This window comes from Maylandia zebra, linkage group LG17, assembly GCF_041146795.1.
Source record: "Maylandia zebra isolate NMK-2024a linkage group LG17, Mzebra_GT3a, whole genome shotgun sequence".
Classification (NCBI taxonomy): Eukaryota; Metazoa; Chordata; class Actinopteri; order Cichliformes; family Cichlidae; genus Maylandia; species Maylandia zebra.
Genome location: NC_135183.1, coordinates 28223229 through 28236197, shown reverse-complemented (window position 1 = coordinate 28236197; position 12969 = coordinate 28223229). Strand labels below are relative to the sequence as shown.

At 40.7% G+C, this 12969-nt stretch overlaps 2 protein-coding genes across 3 annotated transcripts; both read left to right on the top strand.

Moving 5' to 3' along the window:
* Positions 1 to 6: 6 nt before the first annotated feature.
* On the top strand, positions 7 to 2018 carry ccdc59 (coiled-coil domain containing 59). Its single transcript, XM_004548281.3, has 4 exons — positions 7 to 255; positions 480 to 852; positions 1331 to 1439; positions 1542 to 2018. The coding sequence occupies exons 1-4, from the start codon at positions 108 to 110 to the stop codon at positions 1704 to 1706; spliced, it is 795 nt and encodes a 264-aa protein (XP_004548338.2). The 5' UTR covers positions 7 to 107; the 3' UTR covers positions 1707 to 2018.
* A 291-nt stretch (positions 2019 to 2309) lies between these two features.
* Positions 2310 to 12520, top strand: cracr2ab (calcium release activated channel regulator 2Ab). Of its 2 annotated transcripts, none has more exons than XM_004548462.5 (18): positions 2310 to 2394; positions 3487 to 3860; positions 4850 to 4961; positions 5576 to 5765; positions 5893 to 6039; positions 7465 to 7555; positions 8104 to 8199; positions 8476 to 8663; positions 8766 to 8837; positions 9124 to 9172; positions 9259 to 9341; positions 9665 to 10223; positions 10313 to 10445; positions 10905 to 10986; positions 11722 to 11836; positions 12021 to 12122; positions 12204 to 12280; positions 12375 to 12520. In XM_004548462.5, the coding sequence occupies exons 2-18, from the start codon at positions 3705 to 3707 to the stop codon at positions 12460 to 12462; spliced, it is 2340 nt and encodes a 779-aa protein (XP_004548519.3). In that variant the 5' UTR covers positions 2310 to 2394; positions 3487 to 3704; the 3' UTR covers positions 12463 to 12520. The 2 variants fall into 2 exon arrangements, with proteins under 2 accessions (XP_004548519.3, XP_076732022.1); XM_076875907.1 differs by having other exon boundaries at positions 9572 to 10223.
* The last annotated feature ends 449 nt before the right edge of the window (positions 12521 to 12969 follow it).

Genomic DNA, 12969 nt, shown 5'->3' with positions numbered 1-12969 from the left:
TTGTCTTGTTGACGTCATCACACAGCGTCTGTAACGAAACGGCATGCTAGCTGAAGTCGACGAGGAGGTTGTAAACATTTGAGTTTTCCCGAAGAGACTGAACACACATGGCACCAACAGATCAAAAAACGAAGAATGAGAAGTTTGCAGGGAAAGAGGGCGACTTGGCGAAAACAAAAAGTGGCGCGAAGGGTGTCAAAAAGAAAAGAAAATGGATCTCCGATCAGAAATTATTCAAAGGCAGCGTAAAAGAAGGTACAATAAGGCTGAACGTACACGTAAAAACGACACAGTCTCTATCTTTAAATAACATAGGAATTCATATTAAAATCAGAACTTAATCCGTGTTGGGTTAATTCAAACGACTGTCAACACAAGAGCATGAGCATAGTCTAGATAAGTAATGACACTGAATCTGATTTTTTTTTTTTAAATGGTTTGATTTGCCTGTATTTAAAATCTCTGACTTAACTCTTCAGGTCAAGGATTTGCTTTCAACAGGAAGCAGAAAGTCAAACATGAATACAACAAACTGCTGCGAAAGGAGAAGAAGAAGAACCCAGGGTCCAAAAACCTGTACAAAGAAGAGTATCCAGAACACCTCAGGCATCTGTACGAGGCTGAGGCAGAGAAACTGAAGAAAGAAGCCTGGACAAACAGAGTGAACAGGAGTAAGCTGAGGATGAAAGGGCAGACGAAAGAGATGGGGGAAGGTGATGGAGAGGAAGAGGATGATGATGAGGCACAGCAGACCGAGGCAGCTGGTGAAGGAGAAGTTAGTGGGGGATCTGAGCTGAAAGAGTCAGTATCCGGGAACCAAGCTGAGCCAACATCAGCTTCACAGAGCGAAAGGTGAGCAAGTCTGTGCAGACATACAGCACTGTGCCAAAATCATGAAGCAATCCTCATTACTTTATATTTAGCTTTCAAGGAGCATTGACTGCTTTTTTGATCACTTCCTTGCTTGTTCAGCCACTCAGCAATGACGTACGAATCACTGAAGCATAGAAAACACACCTTGTACAAAGGATGGAACAGTGTTGGGGCTACACTGAATCACTTTGTTGCTAGCAGTTTGTTGCAAAAACTAATTTGTTCTTTAGTTGAACCTAAAAAAAAATGCCAAAGATAAAACAGTTTGATTCCCAAAGAGCTACTAACTGAAAACCTGGCATATCTCAGCATGGTATGCATTGTGTCCTATAAGGAAATGAGGGGTGGCTCACAACTTTTACACAACACTTAAAACAAGAGAGGGTGGAGAATGCATAGACAAAGTCAGCTTTTATAATGTTGGGTTTAAAAAAAAATGTTTGCTTGTTTCCACCAGTCTTCCAATGAGCAATCGCATGAGGAAAAAAATGGAGAGGAAAAACTCTTACCAGAAGACAAAAGAAGAATTTGAGAGGATCCAAGAGAAGCGGAGAAAGAAGAAAGAGGTAATGTGTTTGACTAAGTAAAAGAAAAATAAGATCACAGTCTTTCATTTTTTTTAATGAAAAAAGTTTTTAAACAACAGCCTGTGTGTTTGCTGTTTTTAGGAGTACTTGAAGAACAAGCAACAGAAAGAAGAGGCCATCCAGAAGTACAAACAGAAAAAGATGGAGACATTCCAGATCCTAAACAAGAAGACCAAGAAAGGACAGCCAAATCTAAACCTCCAAATGGAATATTTACTTCAGAAGATACAAGGAAGTGGGAAATGACTCCTCCTCAGAACTGAATGCCAGTAGAGGACTTTACTTAAAACCTCATAGGCTGAATCAAGGCTGCGATTTTCTGTGCAAAATCAAAGTGGAAACTTGTGGTTGTTTTGACCATAAATTACTTTGAGATATATATTGTGATTTCACAGTATTTTTTGCTCTGACCACTGAAAGTCATTGTACTGTCCAACCACAAGATGGCATCATAAGAAATGAAGTGAGGACAGAGCATGCTTTTATTTTTAAAAATAAATAAATATATAATTTCCAATAATGTGCTTTTATTTTGAAATAAACCATAAATACAACTTTCTTTTGGCCAATTTTCTGGTAGTCAACAAGTTTAGCTTTTATTTCCAAGTAAACCTCCAAAAACACAATAACACTCATCCCGCTGACAGCCTTCATTATGCTGCTGTCTTAATTACACACTACATAAACATGTTGCACACATGTAGCCTGCATAGAGTAAGCTCACTCTGCAGCCCCATCTCAGTGTGAGAGCAGCGGGTGGACCCAGGCTGAAAAGCCTCAGGCTGCCTCCTCATGACATCACATGGTTGCAGAATGACTTGCCTAACACTCGTCTGTGAGGCAAGACTTCCTAAACACAGTGCAGTCACAGCTCTGTTAATACTGAGAGCGGATACAAAAGGTTTCAGTTTGTTGTGCTCGTCATTTGTAGAAGGTAAGAGCTTTCCTTCCGTTTCTGACTTATTTAAAGAAAAAAGGGACAAATGCAAACCTGTGCAACTTGTAGATACAAAAGCTGAGGAAAGAAAGAATTCGCCAAGAGTTTTGTATATGCTGCAGAGGAAGGCCCAGAAATTTACTTACATTGTTTAAGTGTCTTTGTCTTTACAAAGTAGGTGGCAGTGCTGCTTAGTAGTATGTACTCACTTAGTTTGTAGCCAAGTTAAAATTTGCACTAATTAAACAGCCTTCAGGAAAAATCCAAATTCAAGACTTGACAATCCAACACCTGCCTCTGATATTTCTTTTTTTTTTTTTTTTTTTTTTTTTTTTTTTTAAATGACATCAGAAACAGCTGTATGCGACATTACGTGATGGCAGAGCTTCAGTTCATCCTTTGTCTTTTTTTTTTTTTTTTTTTTTTTTTTTTTTAATAAATAGGACAGGGGGAATGAATGAGAGAAAGAGGGGGAGAGAAAGAAAGAAAACCAAAGGGGAGAAGAGACGGTGAGAAGGGGGGGGAAGAGAGAGAGAGAGAAAAAAAAAAAAAAAAGAACTCCTGGGTCACCTGTATGGAGAAAAAAATAAACAAACAAAAAAAACAAACAGAGGAGACAGCAAACAACAAAGAGCAACATAATAATAGAGAAAACAAAGCACCATCACAATAAACTAGCTAGCCATAGATATCAATAGTTACTAAATAAAAATGCCTCTGATATTTCACTTTCAGCAGTGTTTGCTGCAGATTTAGAATTCCTGACAGCATAAACTGCGCTCCAGCTCGGAGCAGTGCAAACAAGACAGCACCTCAAAACAAAGGCGCGAGGAAAACACATAGGGGGACACATTAATTCATCTGCTGCTTGCAGCAGTCTTGCAGGCATTGTGCCGTCATGTGTTCTGTATGGTGGAGTATTAAGATAATCCTTTACTGTGTATTTACATACCTTTGTCAGTGGCTTACTAGAAAAGGGAAGTGCAGTTTAGCTGTAGTGCTCTGCTATTTGTGTAACCACTTTAGTTTTCTTAAACTTGCCTTCACGTAATTTTTTTAATTGAGTACAGTTCTTTGTCTGTCTTACAGGAACCTGCAACCAGGTTTAAGTCTGTCTGTAAGCCACCAAGTTATCAGTGATCTCATCATCTGGTGCTACTTCCTGCCTCTGTTGTCATGGTGACTCTAGGAGGCCCAGAGGACTGAATATAGGGCTAATGAAGAAAACTTCAAAGTACATGCAACCTACCACCCAACAGTGTCCATAAAATAATAAATATATAACGATAAAAGAGACACAGCCAAGCATGGAGGAGGAGGAGGACGGGGTGAATGGCTTTGGACGGAGCCCAGAGAGGAGGGGCTCTGACTGGGGTTGCATTGCCCTGCTGGACAAGACCAAGGAGTTCTTCCAGACCTGTGATGTGGAGGGAAAAGGCTTCATCACTCGCACTGATATGAGGGTTAGAGATGGAGGCTGTGTGTGTTTCTGTGGACTTTACACACTTCTGTAAAGTCTGCAGGCATTTGACAATTTCACATTATTAAGGCAGATATATATAAGACATTTTAAATGGTAGTTAATAAATCAAGGATTAATCATTCAGTGTATATACTGTCAGAAAGTAAGCCTTAACAAATCCATCTATTAATATCATTACTGTAAACATTTTCCACCAGTTAGGTTAATAATTGTGCCAGCCCAATATGAATATTTATTTCCTTTGAAAAACAGGGAGGGGTCAGTTTTTCCTCGACACTCTTACTCTTTCAGCGGTTTTTAAAAATCCGTGGAGGACCTGTAAGTGCATTAAGCCGCTGCTAAGAAGAACAACAGTTCAAAAGGACACACTTTTACCTGTGGAACAATTGAGTGTCCTGCGGGGCTTTAATAACAGTGAGCACCGAGCAGGGAACACTCAGTGTCACTTTTTCAGTTCATATTACCGTTGCTAAAGAACTCGGAGCACTCAAACAGCCTGAGAAGTGTCGGAGCAGCACGGCTGATGGAAATGTTTATGAATATAATGCCACTCTCTCAGTGCACAGGCTGCAGTGAAGAGCACAGGCAGGAACAATGCATGCAAGCCTCTTTTTAAAGGTCTGACCATTAGTGAGCTGTGCTCCCAGCTAATTAGGGCAGCTCTTGTGGGTTTGTGTTGAGGGTTTTTTTAATAAAACACTCTTACATTAAAAAAAAAAAAAAAAAGTTAAAAATAAAAACCTCAGTGCAACTGTTAGGTCAGTGTAAGCTTCGTCTGAGCTGTGTCACTACAGAGGAAAATGTACTGTAGCAGATTCAAGGTGCGAACTTATCACGAGACATTTATTTATTGTGTCTTAAAAGTAACTTGCAGTGGTTTTACAGTGAGTGTGTTTCATTTTGAAGTGGAGTTCAGCTCACCACAGTGGTATTTTAAAGTCCTTTTTGTTTATGTGTTTCTCCTGGCAGAGGCTCCACAGAGAGCTGCCTCTGTCCGCAGAGGAGCTGGAAGACGTGTTTGACTCTCTGGATACAGACCACACGGGTTACCTCACACTGGAGGCATTCACCTCTGGATTCAGTAGGTTTTCTGCCATCAGAGGCTCTTTGCTTGGATCACACATATCACACTTGTTACTCCAAATAGATTTCTCTATGTCGAACCTGAAATAGAAGACATTACTATAGCATCAAGTTGAGTTCAAGTTGATTTTGAATACTTAAAGGTATCTTGTAGTTCTGCAAACACAAAAAAACAGAGCGGCTTTAAGTGCAAAATAGAATAATAAGGAATAGTTTGTAAAAATGCAGGCAGGGCTGATTTGTGACGAAAGTAAAAGGGGAAGTTTACTAAAGCAAAGACAGGAAGTAGAGCTGGAGTGTTAAGGTGTTCATCAGAAGTGACCAGATGTAGGCAGGATTAGAAACGACTACATCAGAGGGACAGCTCAGGTAGAGCGGTTTGGAGAGGCAAGGATAGGGTGGTAGGAGACTAGAGAAAGGATGAGAAGATAGAGCTGCCAGACAATAATGAAAAGTAGAAGACCACAGAGAAGATTTGTGGATTTAGTGATGTAGCGATCATTTGCCTAATGGGAGGCAGATAATGGGAGCAGCTAAGAGAAAAAGATGTGGGAAGTCATGAAAAGCTTTTGAATTTATCTTTCAAGTTTAAAAGCTGTGGGTGTGTTTCAGGTCAGTTCTTGCATGGTCGAAGGATCTCTGTGACTGATGACCAAAATCAGGCCCCTGGCCCAGTCTTCAGGGCTAAGGAAGCCCTTTATCAGAGCCAATGGGAAGCCAAGCTGTCAGGAGTTGAGGATGAGGAGGAGAGGCACTTCTGCATGCTGCTGGAAAGCCTGGGAGCCAGTAATGTATTTGAAGAGTGAGTTTAATCACAACAAAACCTTATGTGCATTATTGTTTTTTGTCATGATCCATTCTTGACAAACCTGTGAGCTAAGTTGAGTTTTGTCTCTCCCTCTTTATCCCCTTCTCCTCTCTTTCTCCAGTCCAGACGAGGTGCGCAGCCTTTGGATCCAGCTCAGACGTGATGAGCCTCACCTCTTGTCCAATTTTGAGGAATTTCTGGCCAGGGTCACCCACCAAATCAAGGAAGCTCATCAGGAAAAGAAGGAGATGGAGAGCGCCCTCCAGAGGTAGTTGGGCAGAAAACACATACACAAAGGGCAAGGGAAAAGGGGCTTTTCATGGTGTTCTACCCATTCACAAGGTTTTTAGTGACTATGAGTGTGGACGAAATATTGGACATGAGGCTCAATATAGGGAAGGAATGAGAAAGAAATACAGCATTGTGCAACAGTCTCGAGCCACCCCTAATTTCTTTATATAAAAACAGGTTGGCTGTTTCCTGTTTGGATTGCTCATATGAATGTGTGTGTGTGTTTACAGTGTGCTTGGGATCACTGTCATATTGAGAAATTTAGCTCTTGCCAACCAGATACTATCCATATGATGTTGATGGTGGATCAAATTCTGTACTTTTCTGAGTCCATAATTCAGTCAGACTCTCACTTCTGTTTGTACCTCTGTCTGACTTCCTCAGAAGAGGATTTGAACCAGAAATTTCAAATCTGGATTCATCACTTCATAAGACATACATAAGCCTTTCCTCCCTGTTTCCTTTCCTTAAGAATGTCTTCTTGACAGCCACTCTTCCACTGCGATCATTTCTGACAAGGCTTCTGTGAAGAGTACATGGCTCAAACGAAGGGCCAGATGCATCTTTCAGACGTTGTGCGATGTCTTTATTGAATTTTTTCCCCTGTGTCTTAAGGACATGACTTTAAGATACTATTCATCTTCTTTTGTCCTCCACTTGTCCTCATATTTTAACGACACTGCATACCATCTCAAGAGGTGCCAGGTTTTTGGCAAGACTATAAGTAAGGAAATGCATATGCTATATATATATATGTTTTATTTATTTACTTTGTTTTAACCAACACTTTACGGACCAAAAACCACAGTAAAGCCAATATGCTTCTTATGCATTAGCCCCTAAATAATCAGTGGCATAAGGGTGGGATTGTGTTTACATTGTGGACGCCAGCCAGAGCCTGCTGCATGGGATTTACCTGTAATTCTCTATAGAACAACGTCTTTATCCATTGTCAAATGACCACTAATCTAGACCCACACTCTGACTGCCTTCTAGTGGTGTGCAAACACATTAATGATATGATTGAGTGAACACAGAGCAAAGGGGTTGTTTTTTTTTTGTACTGTATATTAATGTATTTACTCCCCTGATATGCAGAATGACATACTTGATGATTATAGTCTTTTGTCTTTGTAAATGCAACATGAGCATCAGTGGGATGTAGGCTTACTCATGGTACTGCGTGGCACCATGTTACAGCTTGTTATTCTTCTAAACTTAACTAATTGGCTGCTGGGGTCTTAACGATCATTACAGGGATTGTACTTACCAGTAGTCTGAAAATGTGTTTGCATGTCAAGTGCTCACAGTGTAGACAGCAATGTTGTTCTGTTTTTAGATATTACATGTACCACCTTGTGTCTTTCATCGATAAATCGTTTACCTTAACGTGTCATTTCAGGAAGGCAGCAACACATGACAGTGAGATCCGGTATTTATATGAAGAGATGGAGGCACAGATCAAAAATGAGAAAGAACGGCTGCTGCTAAAGGTAAAAGAGCTCAGACATGAAGAAAATCTGACAATGAAGCATCTCCTTGGCAACCGAAGAAGTAAAAAAGATTCAGAAATACAAAGCAAGATGTTTAAAGACATGTATGCTGGACTGCACTGTACAGAAGTGCACTCTATAACACAAGATGACCAACTTCAAATTTAAATAACTTTCTGTGTGCTCATTTTAATTCTGAATTCAACACAGCTGGGATAGGCTCCAGCACCTCCGCGACCCTGAAAAGGATAAGCGGAAGCAAATGGATGGAACACAAGGAAAAAGGAAAAAAAAGCAGTTCCTTATGGAAGCTGATAGTCTTCCACACTCAACCACTAGACAGTTATTTCAGTAAAGTGGAAGACCACTTTCTGCATTATCATAAATCCTGGGTCTTTCAAAGAGAGAGAACAAGCAGTAGTAATGATGTAAGCGTAGTTTTGCTTAAGGATTATATCATATTGACAGCAGTGTTTTTACCTTTCGAGTTAATTTTGTGTACTTTCTTTTAACCGCAAGTTGAACCTTTTCTTCTTCTGGTCCTGCAGGACTCTGAGCGGCTTCAGTTGCGCAGCCAGGACCTGGAGCACCAGCTTCTTACGAAGGAGAGAGATTTGGAGCAGCTTTTCCAGAAGCAGAAACGGGTAAGTTAATATGGACGAAGCATCCCAAAGAAATTCTGCGGTCATGTTTAATAAGAAACATCCACCATTGTAACAGCATGACAAAAAAAAAAATTAAGCTCTCTGTAAAAACATTTGTTATGTGTAACTATTGAATAGTGGGCATGTGGCATTACATCTGTCGTGTAGAGAGGATTTACACCAAACCTCACTGTTTTGTTCCCTGTGCAGATATCCCCTAAGTACACTTACCCAGCATTAGTGTATTATAACTCCTGTGAATATCTCCCTGTTTAGTTAGAGCACCAGTGCTCTGAGCTGAGCAGTGAGAAGCAGGAGAGCCACGTAGAGAACGTCAAACTGAAAATGACCAACAATGAGTTGTCCAGAGCGCTGGAGAGCACCAGCCAGGAGCTGGTGCTGGCCCAGGAACAGCTGGCTATGCTGCAGGAACAGGCCTCCCGGCTACAACGGGAGAAAGAAATGTGCGTATAAGCATTGTTTGTATTAACTGTGTTTCCCTGCAGTGTGCAAACAGATGCCATAGAGTAGCTATTTAAAAGCAAGTTTCTTCTGTCTTGTTTCAGGGAAATGTACCGAGTAACTGAAGGACTGCAGAGGGAAAAGCAAAGTCTAATGAAGCAGCTTGACCTCCTCAGGTATAATGAGAACACCCAGCACTTTTCAAACTTGGGTAATAGTCCATGAGTTTTTGATGAGCCTGTATGCACACTTTTGAGCCTGTGTGGACTGGAGACAATCCAAAAGTTGTACAATCATTCATGCCAATGTTGAGTGGATATAAGTTTCTGACCACAACTATTGTTTTACTCATTTTGGCTCCTGGTTTAGTCCTAACTGGCCAAACCCTATGAATCAAACTCCAAGGTTCAAGGATTTGCAAAGCACAAAACACTCTTTAACATCCCTTCTTTAACTTCCCAGAGAGATGAACAAGCATTTAAAGGATGAGCGAGACTTGTGCTGTGGTGTAGTAAGTAAATAGTATTTTATGTAACTGCATTAACTCGATTACAGCACTAGAATAGCTGAGTAATGCACCTTCTTTTTGTAAACAAGCCTCGAACCTCACTCAGAAAGAAGCAGAAGCAGAGAGCGGGCCTCGGCAATATATTTGATGACAGCAGCCAGCCGGCAAAAAGGTGATTCATTCATCATTCAAGTACTCTTTTTAACAGAATTCATCCCTGTCAGATTGCTTCCTATGCAACAAATGACAAATGTGATGTAAAAATCATGCATCAAAGGAGGAAAAACAGAGGATGTCTGATTCCTTATACTCACAAAAAATAGCCAAATTATCAAGTAGAAATATTAGAAAACTCAAGTGAATTGATCCAGTAAATCCTCTGTTTCTCCTCTGTCCCCAAAGAGCCTCACTGTTGGTGGATGGGTCCTACCTATCTCTGGAGGCCTTGCCTATAGAGCACCTTCAAATCGTTTTTGTTGCTTCCTCCTCCTGTAGTGAAGATGACACCACCACTGCCACCCCTGCTCCCTCCACCACAGCTGCTAGCAGCCCTGTGTGCCAACAAAGGCCTTCAGCGAATAGGAACTCTGGCTTAGCCAACGGTCACATCAGCCCCGTTCTGCCTAAAGTGCACGACGTGAAGACAAAGGCCAAAAGGCTGTCCACCAAAATGGCCACCAGCAAGAGGGTGTTAGGGAGAAGCAGAGACAAATCAAAGAAAGTCGAAATTGATAAGAAGGTGGCAGAAGAGGAGGAGGTGTTAGATGCCCCGCCGGACGGGTGGCCCCTCCGCAGAGTCATCTCCATAGAAGAGGACCACCTGCCCCACCTGCTCCAAGGAGGACCTCAGCCCTTACTGCACCAGCTCAGCGAGGAGGAAGACGAGAGGGATGAGGAGGAAGAAGACGACAGAAGGAGCGACCTCAGTGCTTCCCCACGTTACATCTCAGTGTCAAAAGAAGCTCCTCCTGCAAGGAAATCCTACTTTACTCAATCGAAGAAGACCCCACCTGTATCTCCAAGAGGACAGCCTGTGGGAAAGGAAACCTCACAGGTGTGTTTACGGCTCCCCACTTTTATATATGCTTTTAGATAAGTTACTGGAGAGGTAATGAAACTGTCTTTCTAATTGCTCGCCTACAGAAGGCGAAAGAACTGTTTGCCCCAGACCGCCTGTTTAAAGTGGTCCTGGTTGGAAATTCCAGCGTTGGGAAAACATCCCTGCTGCGCTCCTTCTGTGAGGGCCGTTTCCACCCTTCCACAACTGCTACTGTGGGTGAGAAGAAAGGCAGTCATATTTTATTGATGTTTCAGGGCCCGTTTTAAACAGATCTGAAGGGCATGTGTGCGAGTGTGGCTGTGGATGCCTTTCCTGAATACTGGGGGGCGATTTAGCATCACATGAAAGGGCTTGTGAAGTCACACTGCCTGTCTAAGAGCCCTGGCACTCATTGTACTACAGATTATGTCACTTTGGATGAATTTTCTTTATCCTCGCTTTCATCTTTTCCAATCCTCCTTTTATGCCTTGTTGTCACCACCTTTCTCACCCCTTTTTCTGCTGGAATGAAGCACAGGCACTTTGATCCCCCTACTGGCCATTTATATCATTGCTTCTTCGTAGTGAAAACGAGAAGTAAAATCAAACCTAAATTAAATGTGAGAAGTGTGTCCTTATATTATGTTCGATTATGTATTATATGTTATTATATGTTGTTGTTGTTTTTTAAATCAGGTATTGACTACAGTGTGAAGACATTAACATTGGACAATATGCAGGTAGCCATGCAGCTTTGGGACACTGCAGGCCAAGAGAGGTGAGTGACCACTTCCTTCAGCATATTTCAGTTAACTGGTTGGATATAAACCACTAATATCTTGCAACTTTAAGCTTACCAATAAAATGCTAATCAAGAATATCATATCCAAAGTCTGAATATATTGTCAGTTTATTGCAACCTTCCTCCAATCTTAGGTTTAATCTGAGAGAAATTGTGAGCTTTTTTTAAACAAATTATGACTTTACATTCTCAAAACAAAATTTCCACACTTGCAAATTTCCTTTAATTATGCTTTTACCCTGCCACTGTATTACTTTATTTTATGTTAAAAATTTTTTTATAGAATTGATCTAATATGCCCTCTTAATAAACACAATTCCTCTTGCAATACTTTATTTTACATGAATGGAAGTGTATACAGTATATACAGTTTGGTTAATAAGTTTCGGAAGACTGAAAATTAGAGATACTGTATAAAAATGTTTTTATTTCACTTAATGCATTACTTTTGTCAAAACCTTTGAATTAAATCCAATACTATGGACTTCTTGAGTGTTTCAAATCCTCCGTAGAAGTGAACAGAAACAAAATTACAAAAAAAATGTGTCGTATTTCCAACACTTCTTCTTCTTTTCTTGAATAGTCACTATAAAACAATAACCATGTAGTATTATTGTATCAGTATTGAGGTGGATGTACATAATGTATTCTTATACTCACATTTGAAAAATGGGCCACTGTGCTGACATTCAAATCCTGCTACTGACACAGGTACCGCAGCATAACCAAGCAGTTCTTTCGCAAGGCAGATGGTGTGGTGGTGATGTATGATGTTACAGTGGAGGAGAGCTTCAAGGCTGTGTGGCCCTGGCTCACCAATGTTCAGGTTGGACCTTTGACCCATTCAGTCCTGTGCAAGTCTTGTTTTGCTGCATGCATGGTTCAGTTCGTCCAATTTTGGAATTCACATTCTTAAAAGCTGGGGTTATTGCTCATAACGTTTATGCAGTTCACATCTTTGGCAAATCCTGAAATGGGAAGCTCTGGAACACTGTTCTTTATTTTCTTAGGAAGCAGCAGGAGAAGGGATCCCTATTCTCTTGCTAGGTAACAAAATGGACATGGACGAAGACAGGGAGGTGTCATTTAAAGAAGCTGAGCAACTTGCTTATGTAAATCTAATGCATTTTTGTGCAAGTATTGCCTGTTCTAGGACAACAGTGGGTCTGAATTTGTGTGCACACCCTTTTCAGGAAAACAAGGTGATGTTCTTTGAGGTCAGTGCCTACACGGGAAAGAATGTGACAGAGTCCCTGACTCACCTGGCCAGGTAAGATCAAAACAATCTGATACACAGTGCACTGGGGCTGCATTGTGATTCGCAGCAGATGTCAAGCCTTTTTTCCCCCTCTTTGTTTACTCAGAGTGTTAATGGAGCAGGAGGACAGGGTGAGAGATACAACAGTCATACTCAGCACTCAGCCTGTGAAGAAGAAAGCCTGCTGCAAGTGAAGACTCAAGCTAACACAAAGAAAACCTAAAACCATAGGAAAAAAAATGTTGTACTGCTATACTCAGTTTATTGAGAGGCAGATCTTTTTTTTTCTGTGGAGATTAAAATGTTTGAAGACAAAACTGAAAAGAGTAATGGACTTTAAAACCAGGAAGGCAGTAAGTGCTTACATCAATATGCGGTAGAAGTCCGTATAGTCTGTGTGAACAAACTGCTGTCAAACTTTAATGAAAGGAGCTCCTCTACAGTAAAACAAAAAATTGTGCCATTACCTGTAAATGCCAAATCAAAATTGTCTCTTTGTAGTATTTAGAATATTCCTTATTGCAATTAAATAAAATCCTTTTACCTAAGAGGAAAATCAGAAGTATACTGTAGCCTTTTCATAACAGAATCTTTGCTTCAAGTTTGAAATGAAAGCGGGATAAATTATTTGATTCTTTGACATTTTATTCATCACCACATTCTTTTTTTTTTTCATATTCTTTGATCATCCGATCTCTAAA